This window comes from Hippocampus guttulatus, chromosome 1 (genome assembly GCF_054856545.1).
Source record: "Hippocampus guttulatus isolate MCC_2025c chromosome 1, RoL_Hgut_1.0, whole genome shotgun sequence".
Lineage (NCBI taxonomy): Eukaryota > Metazoa > Chordata > Actinopteri > Syngnathiformes > Syngnathidae > Hippocampus > Hippocampus guttulatus.
The window spans coordinates 28,019,044-28,042,349 of record NC_141261.1 but is presented as its reverse complement, the minus strand read 5'-3'; the positions used below and the strand labels follow the sequence as shown (position 1 = coordinate 28,042,349).

General features: G+C 43.0%; 1 protein-coding gene across 1 annotated transcript; it reads left to right on the top strand.

Moving 5' to 3' along the window:
* LOC147211248 (dynein axonemal heavy chain 12-like) lies at positions 1 to 22,820 on the top strand. Its single transcript, XM_086129597.1, has 71 exons — positions 1 to 96; positions 328 to 517; positions 652 to 721; positions 819 to 977; positions 1,053 to 1,248; positions 1,403 to 1,591; positions 1,915 to 2,068; positions 2,839 to 2,930; positions 3,011 to 3,189; positions 3,277 to 3,412; positions 3,731 to 3,856; positions 3,947 to 4,081; positions 4,354 to 4,547; positions 4,620 to 4,860; positions 4,941 to 5,126; positions 5,236 to 5,436; positions 5,521 to 5,715; positions 5,803 to 5,924; positions 6,020 to 6,155; positions 6,249 to 6,395; positions 8,823 to 8,942; positions 9,112 to 9,268; positions 9,361 to 9,533; positions 9,630 to 9,782; positions 9,857 to 10,096; positions 10,263 to 10,508; positions 10,603 to 10,722; positions 10,835 to 10,944; positions 11,021 to 11,204; positions 11,294 to 11,434; positions 11,527 to 11,610; positions 11,754 to 11,942; positions 12,052 to 12,171; positions 12,310 to 12,498; positions 12,591 to 12,742; positions 12,827 to 12,965; positions 13,044 to 13,210; positions 13,303 to 13,558; positions 13,650 to 13,946; positions 14,127 to 14,305; positions 14,505 to 14,697; positions 14,800 to 14,961; positions 15,143 to 15,337; positions 15,460 to 15,593; positions 15,657 to 15,819; positions 15,906 to 15,986; positions 16,059 to 16,235; positions 16,306 to 16,437; positions 16,554 to 16,643; positions 16,726 to 16,866; positions 16,951 to 17,192; positions 17,276 to 17,423; positions 17,507 to 17,652; positions 17,789 to 18,003; positions 18,094 to 18,286; positions 18,368 to 18,560; positions 18,649 to 18,821; positions 19,079 to 19,219; positions 19,314 to 19,472; positions 19,581 to 19,876; positions 19,954 to 20,207; positions 20,284 to 20,424; positions 20,507 to 20,644; positions 20,718 to 20,951; positions 21,036 to 21,224; positions 21,354 to 21,457; positions 21,530 to 21,734; positions 21,807 to 21,944; positions 22,065 to 22,156; positions 22,264 to 22,331; positions 22,468 to 22,820. Exons 1-71 carry the CDS (start codon positions 1 to 3, stop codon positions 22,656 to 22,658), a joined length of 11,688 nt encoding a protein of 3,895 aa, XP_085985723.1. The 3' UTR covers positions 22,659 to 22,820.
* Positions 22,821 to 23,306: the final 486 nt, after the last annotated feature.

The following is a 23,306-nucleotide window of genomic DNA, read 5'->3' as shown; positions in this document are numbered from 1 at the left end:
ATGGCTATCGCCCAAGCAGTGGAGGCTTACAAGCAGAACAAAGAGAGGGGGAGAGTTGTGCGCAGCCCATCGCCAGAGCCCCAATTCCCTCCAAGTGTAAGATATACTGTATCTCCGGACACCATTCTTACAAACCAATGTTCGCGCTGCTGTCACAAATCATGCGTGAAAAAAAAAATAATGATATGGTATATTTCAACCTTTGCATTGCAGATGCAAAGTGAAGATCGGAAGCACAGAGTAAGTTTAGTTTTTGAAAGCCAATTCCACCTGGGGATCATTGAGTGTTCATTGGATAAATTGAGCCACCTATTTCCATGTATGCAGATGAACCGCATATTCCTGAGGCAGTGCATAGAAAGCCGCCCGGTCATTCCAATCCCGCAGGAATGGTTGGACTCCATCGACGGTCAAATCCCTCCTCAACTCAAAGACAGCCCTCAGAAAAACAAACTCCTGTGTCAGCTCCTCACGGAAGTCAGTGACAACTTCCATGATGTTATCATCAAATACACAGGTATTGACCATTAGCAGTGTTTGTGTCTGTTTGTGTGTATGTATACAGGATGTACACGTGTTTGTGTGTTTTGTCCACCTAAATCTAAAAAGCATATGTCTAAAAACACTTCACATTCTGTGCATTTGTTTAAGTGGACTCATTCCTAAAGGATCCAGAATGTGAAGAACCTGCTCCAGAAAAGCAGACGTCTCTTCCACTTGAGTGAGTGTTTCCCGGCCACATATGAGTTGTACGCATTGAAGATAAAACCATTAATTGAGTTTCTTTGGCACTTTTGGAATATGATTTTCTTTTGTAGTATTCTTGAATTTTCCCAAACACGACGCGAGAACTTTGTCACAAGCCGGAGGCTGATGAGGGCAAATTTGCACATTCTCCATCCTATAATGCAAACTGTTTTGGAAATTGGACACACAACATTTTCTTCAATGGCCTTGGTGGATCTGACTGGATACAGGTACGTAAATGCAGAGAACGTCAACAAAGCAAGTACCCGTGCTGTTGAACAAAGTTGTACATGATTTTTGTTCAGGGCTTTGGGACCCGTTGATGGCAAAGTGTTGCATAAAGACCTGGCTGTAGAATGCGAGACAGCAGAAGAACAAATCATGAATACCTGGTTCCCTAAAGTCATCAATTTATTAACAAGTCCAAAAACACTGGGTTCAGTTAAAGACAATGTCATGGATGCCTTCTTTGACTGCGCGCGCACCCTCATCTCGAATCAGGTGCAGTTCTGCCAGCAGACATAATCCGACATGTCTTTTTTTCAGTTTGTTTTTTGTGGCTTTGGTTTCCCCCAGATTGGTTGTTTTACTTCATTGACACGGTCTGCACGCTTTCTCCAAATGTCTGTCCGATTTGTCCTTTCCAAATTCCCAGCTGAAAGCCCTGATTCAGAGGAGTGTGGAGGGGTTTGTCTACCCATTTCATCCGGACAACTACCACTTCTTACCCATCTTTCACATGTCCCTGACATTTAATGATGAACAGATGGGAATATACCCCACCTTGCAGGAGCTTGAAGCAGATGTTTTTGAAATTCTGAATGCCATTACAAATACACTGCAGGTAGGCTCTCTCACATGTCATAAATGTTTTTGTGCCAATTCCCCCGCCCCAATTTGCATATTATAAGCAGGGATGTTCAGCGCTTATCCTCATGAGCTGCTGTCCTCCACCTTTTAGATGTCTCCATCCTCCAACACACCTAATTCAAATGATCAGATCATCAGCAAATACTGAAGACGCCTGCTCATGATCTTCATCATTTGAATAAGTCGTGTTTGAGAAGGAGTAGATCTAAAACATTCAGTGCTGTCCTGCATGCTGTCCAGGACCAGGTTTTAACACCCCTTTATTAAAGTCTATTTAAAGCTGGTTGTGATCCACAGAAAGTGCAGACGGTTCAGTCGTGGCTGGCAGACTCTACATCTGCATTTGTGGATGCCAAGGCCCCTGATCACACGCTTGCTTGGGCTCATTTTACCCTCACTACAACTCTGCGCAAGAACCTAGAAGAACCTGACCGATACTTTCAGAATTATGGTGATGGAAACATTGGGCCCTATTTTTGTGGCCAGAGCAAATCTAGCGCAAAACATGGTCTAACTGCGCACGGGTGGAGTTTTCTTTCATTTGGTATTTTCATTGAGGCACGTAGTTGCAAACAGGCGATTGCATCATTGTGGCAGTGAACAAAGCTGACTTGCTTCCTGGCCAATGGAGGCAGCTCCACTCATTCCCTTTAAATTCAGCGCAAGAGAGGCGCATGGTCTATGTGGCAGAAGTATAAATGGAGTCTCTGGAGTCCATGCAGATCGATGCGCCCAAAGCACGTTTTAAACTACAGTAACTGCAAGATCTTCATTCATTAAGTTGGCCACTGAAAAGAGGGCACTTGGAGAGAGCCTTCCACCTCTGATTGGCCAGGGTGCTTTTAAAAATATATTGATGATGATTTTAATAATAATAATAAGCATCATCACAGCGCTCACAATCTGTATGCCTGCAAATTCAACTTAAACCTGGTTTTAGCCGGCGTAAAGATTAGAATGCTTACTGCCACCAAATTGTCAGGTGTGCCTGGGAAGTGTAAAAGAAAAGGCCCTCAGACGTCGCACTGTCTGAAAAATTCCCAAAAACACTGCAAAACGTGCTGAAGGAAGTTCGCAGCTGCACAAAAGTCATGATGCAACAGTTTTTACGCCCAAGCGGATGTGTGCTGTCTACAAAAATAGAGCCCATCATCTCAAATCACTTCATCATATGTACAAATATTTTAGAGTGTGTTTTTCTAACATACAATTATTTTGTAGTTGACAACTATGACTGGCTGCTCAATGGAACTGCTCAGGCTCGAGTTGAGACCTTTTTGGAAGAAACCCACTCATTTGTTGAATATGTTCAGGTGAGAATCACAACTTCAAAAGTGTCGTGGGCCCCTCCTTCCTGATGAATGTTGATGTGTGATCTGACTGTGCCTTCCAGCAAGTAGAGGAGTTCCGTGACTTGTCAAGAAAGCTTGACAACTTCCCAACCAAAGTTCACTTTCCAATGGTCCAATTGCATTGTGAGGGTCTGAACCAGGGTCTGGCTAAAAAAGCTCAAGATTATGCTGAAATACTCATCAGGAAAATGAAAACTAAACACACACAGCTAGTTCTACAGTGAGTCTCTCATTTTAAGTGGAACACGTCCGTCCTTGGTGAACAAGGCTCCTTTACTGCATCAAATTGTTTTGTTTCTTTTGAAAGGATTTGCTCAGATTTTGAAACCATCCGAAGAAATGCATTGAAAGTGCCAGAGACGACAGATGACATGGCCCAGATTGTTGACTACATTGAAACAACTAAGACACAGGGTATTGCACTTCTTCATGAGAAGATAAAGGTACAATTCACAGTTTGGTCGCTGATTTAACAATTCCCAAACGCTTCTTGATTCATTTATTTGGATCAAGGGTATGGAACTTTGATTCCTCGAGAGCCGTAGCCTGCCTGCTTTCGATGTCTACATACTCAAACACAACTGATTGAAAGGATCAGCTCATCAGCAAGCTCTGGAGAAGTCTGAAACAATCCTGATCAGGTGAATGATGTGTGTGGAGTAAGGAAACATCTAAAACAGGCAGCATATGGCTCTTGAGGAACAAGAATTTCCCAAGCCAGATTTAGTTCATTGAATGTTGTGGCTTTTATCATTTGGCAGAAAGCCCAAAGCAGACTGAGCTACCTCCTCGATGTGCACATATTTGAACCTGAAGATCTTGAACTCAATTCAACTGTCTTCATGTGGCCATTGAAAATCCAAGAGGTGTTTGAACTCAGCAATGAGGTAACGCCCTTCTTTGATCCAACATGTGCATCGTGGTGGTGGTTTTTTTCAATTATGATTGTACCATGTCAACTGGATATTTGTTTTCAGGCTTTGCAGGAGGCCAGGATTAAAGGGGAGAAGGAGATGTTTGCAAAAAGAGAAAGGGTCACTATTCATCTGGCAAAATTGGAACGAAGGGTTGATGAGTTCCCTCACTGCTCTGAACTTGATATGATGCAGCAGGTATTGTGAATCATTTGTGATTCCATGGTTTTGAGCTTGGTTTGGCAAGAGAGCTGACCCAAAATATTTAAACTGTTATTTAAAGGACCTGCCTCATTCATCTCTTCATTAGTGAAAATAGAACTTCTTCTAAAGTGTATTATATATTGCAATCCCCCCAGCAGAGCGGTTCAAGAAAAAGAAATGTATACCTACTGATTTGCTAAGGTCAGGTTATTTGCAGGATTTGGCATATCCTCAACTATATTTAAACAATAATTTGATTTTTACAGTACTTAACAGAAGTCAGGACTGTTCAGAAGCTTCTTCAGGAGGCTGAGGAAACAATCAGTGACATCCACAAAGACGAAGTTTTTCATCAGTGGGAACAAACATCATACCCTGAAGTGGAAGTCATCAGAGACAGTGTTGAACAGTACCAGAAGTTGTTTGGACTGCTACTAAAGTGGCAACGCGCAAAGAGCAGGTCTGATTTGAGTTGCGCATTACATTTGGTGATTTGTTTCGATATTGAATCTAATATCTTCTCTGGGAATAGATGGATGGATGGTTCTTTTGCAGATCTAGATGGTGAGGGCATGGAGGTAAAATTGGATGAATTCTTCAGGGAGATCTTCAAGATGTTGAAGCACTTCCAGCAGAAAAAGAGCAAGAACAAACAGGATACGAAAAAAACAACTGGGTTGTCCAGACAACGGCGCAGTGAAGAAGATACAAACAAGAATGAGAGTCCTTCAATTTTATGCTCCACTGTATTAGAGGAAGTCAAAGAGTTCAAGGTATCCAATGAGACTTTTGTTAAACGTGTTCAGAAAGTTTCACAGCCATGCATTCTAACTCAATTATTCTTATATTGGAGGAGCACATCCCTTTAGTGTCAGTCCTGTGTAATCCGGGCATCAGAGATCGCCACTGGAGGCAGATGTCACAGATCGTTGGGTATGATCTCACCCCTGATGCTGGGACAACACTTCGTAAATTTCTCAAACAAAACTTGACTCCTTATCTGGAAAAGCTTGAATCAATCAGTGCTGCTGCAAGTAAAGTAAGGATTCCTGAGTTTAGTTTTTTCTTTTTTTCCCCCACTTGTTCTGAAATGAAAAACAAAAACAATTGGTTTCATAACATGTATCCTCTTTTATACATCTATGTAGGAGTTTTCCATGGAGAAAGCCATGAAAAACATGGTGACTATATGGAATAGTGTTTCTCTCCAGCATCAGCCTTACAGAGACACCGGTGTGTCCATCCTGACTGCTTTGGATGAAATTCAGGCAATTTTAGATGACCAAATTTTGAAAACTCAGACAATGAGGAGTTCACCATTCATCAAGCCCCTTGAGAAAGAGATCAAGGTTACATAACCTGTCGAACGACAATGTGTAAAGTACAATAAGGACTATCATGAATGATTTTCACCAAACCGGTCTGTGATTTAGATTTGGGAGAAGCGTCTTCTTCGTATCCAGGAAACCATTGATGAGTGGCTGAAGGTGCAAGCACAATGGCTTTACCTTGAGCCCATATTCTGTTCTGCCGACATCATGCAGCAAATTCCACAAGAAGGACAACTCTTCCAAATTGTTGATACAAACTGGAAGGAGGTCATGCAGCACTGTGTTAAGGACTCAAAGGTCATTGTCAGCATAAGTTATCATCGCCTTCCATTGGTCAGTCAGTGGTTTGTTGGTGACAATAATGATGAAATTGTCTTCTACCAGCTTCTGGAGGTAACTTCAATGCCTGGTCTACTAGAGAAACTACAAGAGTCTAACAGCCACCTTGATACTGTCATGAAAGGACTAAATAATTATCTAGAGAAAAAGCGTCTCTATTTTCCAAGGTGAACAAAACAACATTGCATTCTTTCAGTTTTGCAGTACTCTATTTATAAGTCCAAAATGTTATTGATAACTGACGTTGCTGCTTGTCACCTAGGTTCTTCTTTTTGTCTAATGATGAAATGCTGGAAATTCTTTCTGAGACCAAGGATCCACTGCGCGTACAGCCCCATCTGAGGAAGTGCTTTGAGGGTGTTGCCAAGCTTGACTTTCTACCAAATCTGGACATTCAGGTCAGCATTTACAAAGTGCACTTGCTGCAGTATGTGGCAACAGTTGGTTGATAGACGCCCCTCAGGTACTGGGTGTTTTTCATAATAAATCAGGCCATGTACAGCAGCGAAGGAGAGCGAGTTGCCCTAATCCAACTCATATCCACATCTGAAGCCAAAGGAGCAGTGGAGAAGTGGTTGGTACAGGTGGAAGACTTGATGATTCGCAGTGTCAGAGATGTCGTGGATCGTTCCAGAATGGTGAGATGACATTTTAACTGAAATGAGCCATGGCTCGGAACAATGTTCCCTCTAAATTTCCATTCGTCTGAGCATTCACGTTCACTCCCTGAGCATTCCTTGGACCACGGTAAGCAATATCAGACATGCAACAGCGAGCAAACCAGTAACACACCTGTCCAAAACTTGTATCATAACAAGTTACGTGATGTAGTACGTTATGACAAAATTCAAATTACCTACATATCAAAATAGAAAATATGATTGAATGGGGATTTATGACATAAATAAAATTGGCCCAACTTTGTTACTTTTATTTTACCACACGTCAATTTAAGCATAATTAATGACGCCAGTCTCTATAACTATGGTCACACATTGTCCACTTATAAATAAGAGAAAACATGTCGTTTAATAATACACAAAAAATTCTAGTCATCTGACCTAGGAAACGTGGGAAAGAGTCTCAGTAAAGGGGCTTGTAAACTGTGTCCATATTTGGATTCCTGAATGGAACGGTCCGCGAGTCGCCTGCAGCCTCTCGTCTGTGGTGAGTGTGAGTGAATGTGTGTCAATCAGTGGTGGATGCCGGTCTGTCAAGGAGGGGAACATCACTTTCGGCCTTCATCATAAAATGTGTCCGTTTATTTATACGTGAATTCTACTCTCCTTTCCTTTTCAAGAAAATTATCTGTGACCCTGTCATACCAACAAGGCGTCTTTTCTAGGGACTTAACTAGTGTCCTCTTTATGGCCAGCAGAGCAATGCTGCTTAAACGGCCTTGGCCCGTGGTGTTGCGGGTGTAAGACTTGAGCTGCTTTAAACAGGAGAAGCTCCGCTTGACACTTGCAGATGTAGCTCCAATCAACATTTTCCCTTTAATTTTGTTGCTGTAGATTGCAAATTTCTCCATTGTGGCACAAATAAAGGTTTTCTTATTCTTATTCTTATTCTTTAGTTTGTAGACCTGAGGCATTGCACTGTCTAACTCCATGTCTTTCAGAAACAACAAGAAATCACCCAGCTTTCCCCTGTTGCCCTGCAAGTCCTGGTTTGAGTATAGGACTTGAAGTTCAGACCTCAGTCTTCCTGAATCGTTTTCATCAAAGAGAGTGTCGCTAAGATGATTAGAAGAAGTCTCCAGTTCAACTCAGAATAGAATGAGAATTGAAAAATGCTCCCACGAATGCCTGGGAGTGACTCGTCTCGTTTCAATGCATTGGGACAACAGGCTCTGAACTCTCGAGACGCCCAGCGTCTGCGCTGTAGACGCTCAGGGTCCACACAGTTTAAAGCACAGTGAAGCTGGGGGAATGAATGAGAAGAGAGTTGCGTCGTAACCAGAAATAAGAAGCAAAAGTTGAGCGTGTTGTAGCGCATATTTAGTCAATGACATGTACACACATGTATTTCATCACTTATTTTTTGACATTTTAGGGGAAGCTGAGCTTCCCTTGCAGTCTTAGAGCAATCACCTCTGGTGTCAATGTATGCATGAAACTACCGTAGAACAATTGAGTGTGCACCTTCGGTCGCACAACTGAAACTGTAATGGAAGTGTGAATAGTGCGGTGGAAATGAAGGAATGAGTGTAGAAATGTTGTTTGTGTATGGTGCGCGCCAGCTGTCACCGTGTGCGCTGAGAGGGTGAAAGAAGTGCACAGTTGCTCACGCGGGCAGATGAGAGCAGGGGTGTCAAACATACGGCCCGCGGACCGGAACTGGCCCCCAAGGAGGTTCGATCAAGCCCGCAGGATAATTTAAAAGTGAAAAAATGCATAAAAGACACAGAATGAATACTTTTAATAAGGTGCAATTCATGGAGTATCCGCTAGGAGACACACTGTTTTGATCAGAGTAGAAGACAACACAGCAGATGCTATCAAGGATGTGAATACTTTATTCTTTACACATTTAATAGCACTCTCCTTAGTTTGTAAGGTGTAGGCAGGGATTAAATTGCAATTTTATATGCACATGTGTGAATGGTTTAAAAATTCCTGTCTTGTTAATCTCGTTTACTCTGAAAGTGCATTACTATATTTTTCAAGACCAATTGCTTGTTAAGGTTTTGTGCCTTTGTGCAATCAGTGGGATCAGTTGCAATGCATATGTGAGAATGATGAAAGTAGATTGCACATTTGTCGAAGGAAATCTTTAAGGTGCTTCATGAAATGTTTTGGAACAGATATTTTCATTAAATGTCAACATTTTCCAAATGTTCTTGTGCTTCTATAGACCAAAATTAAGGAAAGACATATTCATTTGGTTATTTATAGCAGAGTATGGTATAATTTTGGCCATATGTGGCCCAGAATGTGAAATGAGTTTGAGACCCCTGGCTTAGAGGGAACATTGGGTCAGATATTTTTTTCCCCACGTAAATGCAAACAACTTGAGTGGATGGAAAATCCAAGTCAGTTGTCGTGGAATTGTTGTCTCGGCAGGCATATGCTGCGGCTCCACGGAACCAGTGGGTGAAAGAGTGGCCTGGGCAGGTGGTAGTATGCACCTCACAAATGTTCTGGACATTGGAGGTACACGAAGCCATCAGAGCAGGGGTTGAAGTAAGTAAGATCTCCAGAAAAGATGTTGAAGGACAAATTAAGGCTCTACATGAAGTTAGAATTTATTCACCTTCACAAATTGTCAACAATTGGTATGAGCAACTGAGTTCATTTCATGACACCTTAAAGCCAAGAAAACGGATAACAATGGATTTGACTTCCTCGACAGGGAATGAAAAACTACTTCCAGCATCTCCAGAATCAGCTGAATGACATTGTTGGGTTGGTGAGAGGGACGCTAAACAAACAAACTCGGATCACGTTGGGAGCACTGTTAACAATTGATGTCCATGCCAGGGATGTGGTTTTGGAACTCATTGAGCACGGTACCTCATGACCCAAATGCTATGACTGTCTTTTTACGTTACTCTGTTAAAAGAAAATGGAATTTTATTTTCAGTACATGCATAATTTATAGGTATAGAAAATGAAAATGATTTCCGATGGCTAGCCCAGCTTCGTTACTACTGGAGCAACGGGGATGTTCGAGTTCACATCATGAACTGTGATGTTAAGTATGCCTATGAGTATCTGGGGAACTCTCATCGACTGGTCATCACGCCACTGACTGACAGATGCTACCGAACTCTGGTATAAAGACCACAATGTTTGACATGAGTGTTTCTTGATTTTGTATTTCAACAATTCTTTTTGTTCACGAATAACATTTTCTCCATGTGTTGACAGATTGGCGCTTTTTTCCTAAATTTGGGTGGGGCACCTGAGGGTCCAGCTGGAACTGGAAAGACAGAAACCACCAAGGATCTCGCCAAAGCATTAGCTGTGCAATGTGTTGTCTTCAACTGTTCCGATGGACTGGATTATCTTGCTATGGGCAAAGTAACATCGGACCACAAAAACAAAGTCATATCCGATTAAGATATCTGAATCTAACAAAGGTCTTTTTTTTTCAGTTTTTCAAAGGCTTGGCTTCTTCTGGAGCGTGGGCTTGCTTTGACGAATTCAACCGTATTGAGCTTGAGGTCTTGTCTGTCGTGGCACAGCAAGTCCTTTGCATCCAGAGGGCTATTGAGCTGAACTTGGAGTACTTTGACTTTGAAGGAACCATGCTGAAACTCAACCCCAACTGTTTTGTGTCCATCACAATGAATCCCGGTTACGCAGGGCGCTCCGAACTCCCTGACAACCTTAAGGTCTTCCAACTTGATCAGTTACACCATTGGGGCTCTTTAATCGCAACGTTTGTATCTGAAAATGTGCATTTGGATTTCGTAGCATCAGATTTTGAAATGAATCAACATTTTGATCATGTGCTTTTCTATTTATCTTAACATGATGGCGGCCTTTTATTTTCTTCAGGTGTTGTTTCGAACAGTGACCATGATGGTCCCCAACTATGCTCTGATCGCAGAGATCTCCCTCTATTCTTACGGATTCCTCAATGCCAAGCCTCTTTCAGTCAAGATTGCAATGACTTACAGGCTCTGTTCAGAGCAGCTCTCTTCCCAGTTCCATTACGATTATGGCATGAGGGCTGTCAAAGCTGTACTTGTGGCAGCAGGAAACCTCAAGCTAAAGTATCCAGATGAAAATGAGGACATACTGGTACTCATGATGAGCGTTATACAACCGGTGATTTTTTTTTTCCTAAATTACTTCATTCTGTTGATTGATCGCAGTTTTCTGTTTTAACGTCAAGCTTCTGAGGTCGATCAAAGATGTTAACGAACCAAAGTTTCTTTCGCATGACATTCCACTGTTCAATGGAATCATCAGCGATTTGTTCCCTGGCATTTCCCTTCCTAAGGCTGACTATGAGGTAAGATGTGTGAATAGAAATTTATTTTTGTTTTCTACCATGCAGATTCATCGCTGGTGTATGCAGTATGTGTCATCAACTGTGATGTAGCATGTGGTCATGTCTTCTTCAGTTGTTTTTAGAAGTAGCTACAGAGTGCTGTAAAAAACACAATGTACAGTCAACACAGATCTTCATTGGGAAGATGATCCAAACATATGAGATGATGATAGTACGGCATGGGTATGTTACATTTAGAATTCCAAGTTACATAATTTGGATCAACAAGGCGGTGTAAGTTTAAACTTTTATGCTTCAGGTTCATGCTGGTGGGAGAGTCATTTTCTGGAAAGACCAAAGTGCTCCATGTCCTTGCTGACACACTGATTCTGATGAATGAAAAAGGCTACGGAGAGGAAGAAAAGGTCATTTTCAGGACATTGAACCCAAAGGCGATCACCATGGGACAGCTCTTTGGACAGTTTGATCTTGTTTCTCATGAGGTGGGACCTGCACCTTGGAATTCCATGTTTTCAATCCACAATTTGTTTTATAGTCCTGTTATCATCTGCTTGTCTTTTTTGCTTTGTAGTGGACAGACGGGGTTGTGGCCAACACATTTCGCGAGTATGCGTCGACCGAAACACCAGTGCGTAAATGGGTAGTGTTTGACGGCCCAATAGATACGTTGTGGATTGAAAGTATGAACACTGTGCTGGATGACAACAAAAAAGTACGCATATATTATCTAGATTCCTTATATTGTTGTTATGTTTATATGATGATATATTATCTTGACCATCTATGTTTATTTCACCACTACAGTTATGTCTGATGAGTGGAGAAATTATTCAGGTGTCCAATCACATGAGTCTAATTTTTGAAGCAATGGATCTCTCACAGGCCTCTGTAAGTTTGGAGTGATTGAAGAAGTTTCACATTTTAAAAACTATAATGTTGCTCCAACTAAAACTATTCACTGTGAATTAGCATGCAATGTTAAGGATGTTGCAATCATGGCAAGCTTTGAAAAAGCATCTTTCCCTTGGTAGCCTGCCACAGTCAGTCGATGTGGTATGATCTACATGGAACCTTCTCAATTGGGCTGGGAGCCTTTAGTGATCTCCTGGATGAACACACTTCCTGATGTTCTGAAGACTCCTGACCATAACAGAATGTTGCTTGAACTCTTTCACTGGTTGCTGCCACCTTCCTTCAAGATGGTGCGTAACCACTGCAGAGTAAGTATCACAGGACCGTGGCATTATCGAGATGCAAAAAACCCCAAAGGCCAAAGGAGTGTTCACCAATTTAGAATAAACATGATTGTTGTCACCTTTCTGTTCTTAGGAAGTTGTGCCCACAACCAACTGGAACACATCTGTATCATTATGTAGACTGTTTGAGATGCTGCTAGCTGAACCATTAAAGACAGAGAAAAATGATAAAACGATTCGCATCTGGATCATGGTAAAAATCTTTATGATTTGTTACAACATTGACTATGGACTAACACTTGTACACAACTGCCCTGACAGGCTTATTTGCGCTACGTACATTTCATATCGCTTTTGCACATCAGTTTATGTGGGATATTTGGGATTGCAGGCCGCCTTTTTCTTCTCCCTGATGTGGTCTGTGGGTGGCAGTTGTGACTCAAAGAGCAGGGAGATGTTTAGTGAGTTCATCAGGGATACAGTGGCTGGAAGATCGGCAGATCATCCAGTTCCTGAAATTGTGGGCAAATGGGAGTGCCCAGTGGACGAGAAAGGCCTGGTGTACGACTATTTCTACGAGGTACCACTGACTTACATCAGGCAGAAACCTTTGTCGTTTAAATCGCTACTTTAGAAACACTCTTCTTCAGTCAAATCGAACATCTTGTTCAGTTTAAAGGAAAAGGCAAATGGATTCACTGGAATGACGCCATCAAAAGTGTCAGCCTTGGGGATAAAACCACCAAAGTGCAGGACATCATCGTTCCCACCATTGACTCGGTTCGCTACACCTTCCTAATGGACATTTGCATCACCTATGGAATGTATGTTCGTCTGTTCACAGAAATATGAATGGGATGAATTTGTCCCCTTGTGTCAACTGTTTCAATCTCTCCTTCTCTGCTCAGGCCTCTGCTGTTGGCTGGCCCTACAGGCACTGGAAAGTCAGTGTATGTCATGGAGAAGTTGATGAACGGTTTGGACAAAGACCTCTTTTTACCCCTCTCGATCAATTTTTCTGCCCGCACCACGGCCAACCAAACACAGGTCAGGTGGAACCACCGATGAGTATGAATGTTCTTGCAACTTTGACTGACCTCATTCTTTACTCTTTGTGGTTACCAGAACATCATCATGGCCAAATTAGATAAGAGACGGAAAGGTGTGTTTGGCCCTCCGATGGGGAAGAAGTACCTCATATTCATAGATGATGTGAATATGCCAGCACTGGAACAGTTTGGAGCTCAGCCTCCCGTGGAGCTTCTTCGACAGTTTATGGATCACAAGAAGTGGTATGGGCCATGGCCACCCCGACACCAAAATAAAGGCTGTGAATAGAAGAGGATACAAAACACTGCTTGACTCATCCATTCTTTTCTGGCAGGTATGACCTGAAGGATACTTCCGGCATCAAACTAGTTGACATCCAGGTCATTACAGCCATGGGTCCTCCTGGTGGCGGGAGGAATGCTGTGACATCTCGCTTCCTACGTCATTTCAACATTTTTAGCATCAATTCTTTCAGTGATGAGACCATGGTTCGCATCTTCTCCATTATGGTGGCATTCTATCTCAAGAACAATGAATTTCCACCAGAATATTTTACTATTGGCAGTCAGACGGTGACAGCAACCATGGACGTGAGCCCTCCAGATCGGACCGATACTTTTATTCATATCAACAAACACTTGTCTTTCCAATAACTTGAGTTTTCCAAATGTATTTTCAAAGGTCTACAAGCAAGCCATGGAAAATTTGCTTCCGACACCAGCCAAGTCTCACTACACGTTTAATTTGCGTGACTTCTCACGTGTGATACAAGGGTGCCTGCTTGTGAAGAGCAAATCTCTGGAGAACAAACGCACGATGATTCGGCTGTTTGTCCACGAGGTCTTCCGCGTCTTTTATGACCGTCTGGTGGATGACAAGGACCGAGCATGGTTCTATCAGCTGATGACCAAAATCCTTAAAGATCATTTCAATGAAGTTTTTAGCCTGGTGTTTGATCACCTGAAACAAGGCAGTAAAGTATGTTGACGTTTTGTTTTTCTGGTTGTTTATTATTCTAATGTCAGTAAGGACTATCGTGAATTATTTGAGTTACTAAGGCTTGTCTTATTTCATGCTGCTTGAGATTACAAGTTTTGATGTTTCTAAAAATGAATCATAAAATTGAATGCAATTTTAATTTGATATCTTATTTGTCAGTTGATCGAGCAAGATATGCACACTCTAATGTTTGGCGACTACATGAACCCCGACCTCGAAGCTAATGAACGCTTGTATGCTGAGGTGCCTTCTGTAGAAAGCTTTGCTGAAGTGGTGGAGTCATGTCTCCTAGAATACAACCAGATAAACAAGAGCCACATGAATCTCATCATTTTTCGGTAAATTATAGTCCTAACACTGTTGAAGTTCTAAATTAAACCCAATGATATACTGCATGCATGATATTAAAAACTGCTGCATTCATAGATTTTTTTAAGTGCACTCTTCTTCGAAAAAAACCAACATTTTTTTTCTTGATAAATTCACAATGAAATACTGCTGACATAGCATTCTTAAGAATGTTTTTTTCTGACACAGTTATGTCTTGGAGCACCTGTCTCGTATAAGCCGTGTGTTGAAGCAGCCAGGAGGGCATGCTCTCCTTGTAGGAGTTGGAGGCAGTGGGCGCCAGTCCATCACTCGTTTGGCTACTTTCATTGCCAAGATGAATCTTTTCCAACCTGAAATCTCAAAGAGCTACGGCATGGTTGAGTGGAGAGATGACCTTAAGGTCAGTGTTGTGCTTGTTACCTGCATACAACACATTGCTTTGTTTTGCTATTGTGGTTTGTTCTGTGAGTGTGATGTAGCACATTTGAACTTGATATTACAGAAGCTGCTCAAGGATGCAGGAGTGAAGGGTCAAAGAGTCGTATTTTTGCTCACTGATGCTCAAATCAAAGATGAGGCTTTTCTTGAAGATGTGAACAGTGTACTGAACACAGGAGAGGTACCCAATCTGTTTGCTACGGATGAGAAACAGGATATCATTGAGGTATGACATGAATTAAAGGACAGTACTTTCTGTTACTGAGTATTATGTCATTGTTGGAATGGGGTTCATGTTCAGGTCACTGTGTTTATGAGCACAATAGACGAGCGCAAATATCAAGTTCACCATCTGCACACCCACAGGTGTATTTATTTACCTAATCTCATTTTCTTCCCATTTCCAGACAGTGCGTCCCATTGCCCAAGCGAAGAATAAGAGTGTCGAGTTGAGCCATTTGACTCTGTTTGCCTTTTTTGTGGCACGCTGCAAGGAGAACCTGCACATCATTGTGACCTTCAGTCCCATTGGCGAAGCCTTTCGCAATCGCCTGCGCCAGTTTCCGGCTCTTATTAACTGCTGCACAATTAGCTGGTTCCGGGTACCGAATGCATGATGAACAGGAGTTTTTGCTGATGTTTGAAACAAGCCATACGACACAAATGTGGGAAATAGTCAATGTTTATTGGCTATCAACACACATTTTTATCTGCACCCCGACAGCCTTGGCCGGAGGAGGCTCTTGAGCGGGTAGCCAATGCCTTCCTGAAGCCGTTGGAGATGAAAGAAGATGAAAGGAAGGAAGTCATACTGATCTGCAAAACATTTCATACCTCTGCCAGTCAGCTTTCAGAGAGGTATGACATGAATGTTCAAAGGAAGAGTTCAAATGGCTCCCGGCTGGAACCTTTCTTTTGCAGATTCCTCTCTGACCTTGGTCGCCATAATTATGTTACACCCACATGCTACATGGAGCTCATGGCAGCTTTCAGTCAGCTCCTCACAATGAAAAGAGGCTCCATCATGAAGGCAAAGAAAAGATACAAAAATGGTCTACAAAAATTAGCCTTTGCTGAATCTCAGGTATATGATATGCTACAGTTTGATTTCAGACTTTTCCCCCATCACAAATATGGCATGGTTTAAACTAAATCATTGTACCTTTAAAGGTTGGTGAGATGAAACATGAGCTGGTAAATTTACAGCCCAAACTTGAAGAGGCACGGATGGAAAATGATAGAATGATGAAGGTAAAGAGATGAACAAGCATTAGTTGAATTTTATGAAAATCGACACAACTATGCGACTCTGATGACGTGTAGGTGATCGCAGTTGAGTCTGTCGAGGTTGAAGCTGCGAGTAATCTTGTAAGTGTTGAAGAGGAGGCCACAGCTGTTCAAGCTGCTGAGGCTCAAGTTCTGAAGGATGAGTGTGATAGTGAATTGGCAGAGGCCATCCCTGCCCTTGAGGAAGCCATTGCAGCTTTGAACACCTTAAAAGTGAGAACTCTCTGAACTTTTGCCTTGCATGTGACCTTCACTTTGACCTTCGGTTACCTCTTAACTGCAGCCTGCTGACATTACTGTTGTAAAATCCATGAAAAACCCTCCCGCTGGAGTTAAGCTGGTGATGTCAGCCGTGTGTGTAATGAAGGGAATGCCTCCAGATAAAGTGGCAGATCCTTCTGGGTCTGGAAAAAAAGTATGTATTGATAAAAATCAATCGACAATGGGGAAGAATAAAAATGCTTTTGCATCTGCATATCATCATTGAAACCATGGCATTTGTTTTACCTTTACTTTTTCATAAATTCCTAGGTTTTGGACTACTGGGGTCCAAGTAAGAAACTATTAGGTGACATGAACCTTTTGAAGGATCTGAAAGAATACGACAAAGACAATATTCCTGTGAGTGTCTCGACTGAAAATCATGAAAATCAATGCCTAAAGAAGAAAACTTGAATTTTTCTTTCCCCTCTCTTTATTACAGGAGGAATCTATGCAAAAAATCCGTGCTACCTACATGACTAATCCTGACTTCAGCCCTGCTAAGGTGGCAAAAGCCTCCTCCGCAGCAGAGGGCCTTTGCAAGTGGATCAAAGCAATGGAGTCCTATGACAGGGTGGTGAAGGTGTGAATTCCCTTTCGTTTTTCTTTTGATCTTCAAAATGAAATGCATTTCTACCTCCAGGTATACTCACTTCTGTGCTTTTAGATCGTGGCTCCCAAAAAGGCCAAACAAGCAGAGGCTCAGGCGACCCTGGCCGCTGCCATGGCCACACTATCAGAGAAGCGAGCCCAACTCAAGGAGGTTATGGACCGTTTAGCTGACCTGCAAAGAATATCTCAGGAGAAGACAGAGGAGAAAGCCAAGCTAGAAGCCCAGAGGGATTTGTGTCAACAGAAGTTGGAGAGAGCTGAAAAACTCATCGGTGGTCTGGGTGGGGAGAAAACGAGGTGACGAATGGCCCAGCATTTCTTTTTATAAGAAGCATTACAACAATGGCAGCGCAGCAGACAGCAAACATGGTTTTCCTCAGATGGTCCAAGGCTGCCGAAGATCTACAGAACACATACGACAACCTTACCGGGGATGTCCTTATCTCTGCTGGTGTCATGGCCTACCTGGGTGCTTTCACCGCCAGCTTCAGACAGGACTGCACCGGCCAATGGATTAAATTGTGTCAAGTAAATCCTTTGTTGACACACAAGGTCTTTCCCTGTCAGCTGTGACATGTATGATTGTTGTCCTCATCATTTCATTTCTCTAGTCTAAGAGTATTCCATCGTCAGATGACTTCTCTCTCAGCAAGACCCTGGGAGATCCCATTAAGATTAGGGCGTGGAATATCGCCGGCCTTCCCACCGACTCCTTCTCGATCGACAATGGTGTCATTACCAGTAATTCACGGCGATGGTGAGAAGCTTGATGCAGTTTATTGCAAAGCCGCTCTGGAAGAAGAGTACGAATGTCGTCTCTCTGCCATTGTGGCGCAGTGAAACATTTCATCCTTCAGGCTCAGGACCGCGCTCATATATTCCTGCTCTTGCAGGCCTCTGATGATTGACCCTCAGGGTCAGGCCAACAAGTGGGTGAAGAATTCGGAGAAAGACAACAAGTTGAACATCATCAAATTAACGGATGATGATTACATGAGAACTTTGGAAAACTGTATCCAATTTGGAAGCCCCTTGCTGCTCGAAAATGTAGGAGAAGAGTTGGACCCCTCCCTGGAACCTCTTCTCCTCAAACAAACCTTCAAACAAGGTGCCAAAATTGTGGCAGGGCCGCAAAAAGGTCACTTGAGATTGAAAAGGATGTAAAAACGTGAATTGCTGTCATGCTTGTTCCACCTAGGTGGTGTGGAATGTATAAAACTGGGGGAGAGTGTGATTGAGTACTCCCCCGAATTCCGTTTCTACATCACCACAAAGCTGAGGAACCCGCATTATCTACCAGAACTGGCCACCAAGGTGTCTTTGCTCAATTTCATGATCACCCCAGAGGGGCTCGAGGACCAGCTGCTGGGGATTGTGGTCGCCAAAGAGAGGCACTTCACATTTCACTGAGCCTTCACTCAAATTCTTGGGTCTCTTCATTCAAGATGTCTTCTGCTTCATCTGCTTTGCAGGCCAGAGCTTGAGGAAGAGAGAAACGCACTCATCTTACAGTCTGCTGCGAATAACAGGCAACTGAAGGAAACCGAGGACAAGATCCTTGAGACTCTTTCGTCTTCGGAGGGAAATATTTTGGAGGATGAGAGTGCCATTCAGGTCCTCGACTCTGCAAAGATCATGTCCAATGAAATTACCAAGAAACAAAAGGCATGTACCTTGCTCATCATCAGCGATCTGTGCGGCTGATGCGATGGATTTTTCTTCTCTGACTGCAATGTCTCAATGAATTCTCCAGATTGCAGAGGAGACTGAGATCATGATAGCCGAGTCTCGAGAGTGTTACAGAGCTATTGCCAAGCACTCATCTGTGCTGTTCTTCACCATTGCTGACCTGACCAACATTGACCCAATGTATCAGTACTCGCTCAGCTGGTTTGTCAACCTCTACATAAACTCTATCCAAGACAGGTGAGTGACGCACCCAGGGTTTCTCTGTAATGAGTGTCGTGGGATTCAATTTACAGGATGAGACTTTTATGATATTAACCTACTGCCCAAATTTCGCAATGCTTGCATGCTACTTCCGGTGGTAGATCTTACTGTGCAGTCTTGAACATTAAGTTACGAAGTGGATACCTTTGAAATTATGCGGATTCGAAGACACCATTTGTCGATTTTCAGCACCTGAAGTGCACTCCACTCAGAAGCCTCTTGTTTTCATTTAGTAAGAAGTCCAAAATCCTGGAAAAGAGGGTCATGTACCTGATCGATCACTTCACCTACAACTTGTTTTGCAATGTCTGTCGCTCGCTGTTTGAGAAGGATAAACTTCTCTTCTCCTTCATCCTCTGCTGCAATCTGCTTCTGTGAGTGTCACAAACCATTTAGGCATGAGAAGTGACTCATCTGGATCACACCAATGCCTGCTGGAAATAAAACAGAATCTGACATTTCCATCAGGTCCAAGGGTGAGATTGAGTACTGTGACTTGATCTTCTTGATGACGGGAGGCGTGGGCCTGCAGAACACCCTTGCGAATCCTGATCCTAGCTGGCTGCAAGAGAAGAGCTGGGATGAGATATGTCGAGCCAATGAGCTTCCAGGCTTGAAAGGAGTCAAGTGAGAAAATGATTCAAAGGTTTATGTCATTGTTCTCGATTCAATAAAGTGAGACTATGACTCAACCTTTTTAAAAATGGCGACACCTTCATTTTGTTTCTTCCACAGAGACGCTTTCATCACAGGCCCTGGACTTTTCAAGCCTGTCTTTGAAAGCAAAGATCCGAGCAACGTTCCTTTGCCCTCACCCTGGGACGATAAACTCAGCGATTTGCAGAAGATGATCGTTGTCCGCTGCCTCAGGCCTGACAAGATTGTGCCAGCTGTGAACAAATATGTGATCACTAAGCTGGGGAAAAATTTTGTTCAGCCCCCTCCCTTTGACCTCAGCAAGAGCTACATGGACTCAAACGCCACCATCCCGCTGGTGTTTGTGCTTTCTCCCGGCGCTGATCCCATGGCGAGTAGGTTCTGCAGTTTACTTCTCAAACTTCACGAAGCACTCCCGCTCAAAGCTTCATGACACATTCACGCTTCACAGGCTTACTGAAGTTTGCGACTGACAAGGACATGGGTGGCAACAATTTCCAGTCCATTTCTCTGGGGCAGGGCCAAGGACCCATCGCTTCCAAAATGATCTCCACAGCCATGCAGAATGGGACATGGGTGTGTTTGCAGAATTGTCATCTGGCTGTGTCTTGGATGTCCACCCTGGAGAAGATCTGCGAGGACTTTAGTCCTGCAACATGCCACGAAGACTTCCGACTCTGGCTCACAAGCTACCCTTCGCCCAAGGTAAAGTGCAAGCTGATGTGCAGCAGTTTGGATTTGTCTGGTTCGGGCCCTGAAGCCGCCTCCTCTCTGAAACCAGTTTCCAGTGACTCTTCTTCAGAATGGAGTAAAAATGACAAACGAGCCCCCGACAGGACTACGACTAAACATCCTGCAATCCTACATGTCAGATCCTGTTTGTGACCAAAACTTCTTCAACAATTGCATGAATAAAGAACTGGTGAGTTCGAGGTGCCGATTCAATTATAAGTCGATGCATATGGGTTCTTTTCTTACACCGGTTCGACTGGATCGGCTTTTAGGTCTGGGAAAAGCTCCTGTTTGGCCTGTGCTTCTTCCACGCGCTTGTTCAGGAGCGAAGGAAGTTTGGCCCACTTGGCTGGAACATTCCTTATGGCTTCAATGAGACTGACCTTCACATCAGCATCCGACAGCTCCAGGTCATCATTTGTTACTCCCCAAATTGCTCCTGTCACGTGCATCCTAAGGTTTGTCCTCTTTCTTCTTCTGTAGTTGTTCATCAATCAATACGATGAGGTGCCCTTCGAGGCCATAACTTACCTGACTGGGGAGTGCAACTACGGAGGCCGCGTCACCGACAACTGGGATCGGCGCCTCCTGAACACCATGTTGGCTGACTTCTACAACAGGGATGTTGTGGAGAAACCTTCTTATCCTTTCTCACCAAGCGGCGACTATGTTACCCCCCCTAAGTCTTCCTATGATGACTACCTGCGATTTATTAAGGTAAGGCATCACACCGTACTTCTTGTCATCGTGAGTTGGCTTGCAAGACTTTCAAAGCGTAACCATACCTTTGCGCCGTACCAGGAGCTTCCAGTCAGCCAGCACCCAGAAATATTTGGGATGCACGAAAATGTGGACATTTCGAAGGACCTGCAGCAGACCAAGCTGTTGTTTGATTCGCTGCTTCTCACCCAGGGACGGGGCTCGAAGGGAGGAGGTAGCTCTGGGACTGACAATGCGCTCTATGACATAGCCAATGACATCCTCACTAAGGTACCATGGAATATATCTTTTCATTTTCCATCTCCAAGCGTGGTCATCTGATTGAATAATATTGCACTGTTTTTTCAATGTATATCATGTGTTTTACAAGTAATACTTGCGTTCATTTAATCCCATCAGCTTCCAAATAATTTTGACATCGAAGTCTCTCTCTCGAAGTATCCAGTGCTCTACAAGGAGAGTATGAACACTGTGCTTGTCCAAGAAATGGAGCGCTACAACACGTAAAGGCAAACATTTTGTATCGAATTTGATGTCAAGTAAACCTCTTCATTTGACCTGTTTTTCCTTTGCAGGCTTTGTAGTACCATCCGTGTGAGCCTTCAGAACCTGCTCAAGGCCCTTAAGGGTTTAGTGGTGATGGACGCAGAGCTGGAGGGAATTGCAAATAGTTTGGGAGTGGGCAAGGTACCAGAGCAGTGGGCCAAACGCTCGTACCCGAGCCTCAAGCCCCTGGGCAGCTACATTAATGACTTTCTCGCAAGGCTCAAGTTTTTGCAGGTCAGTCACATTTTACTCGACATGCGATGTCCTGTCCAATTCGGTTTTCACATGTATCGTCTGTGCTCATAGGACTGGTTCAACACTGGTAAGCCCAGTATGTTCTGGCTGTCTGGATTTTTCTTCACCCAGGCCTTCCTTACGGGAGCTACGCAGAACTATGCCAGGAAATACAATGTTCCAATTGACCTGTTGGGCTTTGACTTTGAGGTCAACACACACTTTTTTTTTCTTTCTTCAACACAACCTAACAGTCAGTCATGATCTTAAATGCTCATTGCAGACTACGTTCAGCCGTTTTATGTGTGATTTTGGGATTTGATCCTTCAGGTTCTACCACTTGATCAATCAGACACGCCTCCGGAAGATGGTGTCTACATTTATGGATTGTTTCTTGATGGTGCTCGATGGGACAAAGAAAGGTCGTGGGGGCAGCAGTATCTTTTTACAACAATGATCATTATTTGAATTGCAAGATGACCACCTGAAAAGCAGCATATATAATCATTTTTTTTGTTTCTATCTTCAGTGGAGTTTTAGTGGAGCAATATCCCAAAATCCTGTTTGACACTGTGCCCATTATCTGGATAAAACCAAGTAAGTATGCATTTGGATGTACACAGGGATAACAGCCATTTTGTGTTTTCATTCCTCCGGGATCTTCACCTTTCTTACTTTATCTCATTGTTGTCAGTGCTCATATTTTCTTTGCTTATCTTTCTCCTTCATGCAGCAAAAGACATCCCAGATGAATCTGACAGTCGCTATGTTTCTCCTCTTTACAAGACTAGTGAGAGAAGGGGCACACTCTCTACAACAGGACATTCCACCAATTTTGTCATTCCGATGTTGTTGCCCACCGCCAAACGCCCTCAGCACTGGATAAAGCGCGGTGTGGCGCTACTTTGTCAGCTTGATGACTAACAGAATCTTTAGCTATCAAAGATGATTTGTTCTGACATTAAATACAGTACAAATAAAAGATATATGAGCAGGTAGAAAAACTGTGTATGTGCAAATATAAGCATCATTACACACATTTCAAATTGAGCCTCTAACTGAAAATAAAGTTATGATCAAGCTTCACATGACTTGTTTTTATGAAACCAAACAAATGTTACTAATTATAATGCAAATCAACCTAGGATATTTCCTCCCACATTCCAAAAACATCCATGGCAGGTTGATTCGACACTCCAAATAGTCCCTAGTTATGACTGTGAGTGTGAATGGTTGTTCAGGGTGTACCCCGCCTACTGCCCAAAGACAGCTGGGATAGGCTCCAGCACCCCCCGCGACCCTTGTGAGGACATATTTATAAATATTGATCACAGTTCTAATTAAACGGTGTGCCTCCTTTGTCATAAGGAAAAATAGTAGCGAACACGAGTAGCATGCAGGTTCTGTCGTCGTTCAAAGTGTCCATAATGTTGCAACAGCTTCTCCTTTTTGACATCCAATTGAGTGCATTTAGGTACACTTCAGCGTTTACATTTCCACCTCATCTTTAGAGCTGTTTGTTTTCAAACATTTATTTAAACACTTCTCTGCAATTAATGGCGGCTCTAAACA

Bases quoted from the DNA above. Each gene is read 5' to 3' on its own strand.
- LOC147211248 (XM_086129597.1), top strand. From the start codon at position 1: ATGGCTATCGCCCAAGCAGTGGAGGCTTACAAGCAGAACAAAGAGAGG. The intron at 10,723-10,834 runs GTAAGATGTGTG...TGTCTTCTTCAG, and splicing joins TTCCTAAGGCTGACTATGAG to TTGTTTTTAGAAGTAGCTAC. The intron at 16,438-16,553 runs GTATGTATTGAT...ATAAATTCCTAG, and splicing joins CTTCTGGGTCTGGAAAAAAA to GTTTTGGACTACTGGGGTCC.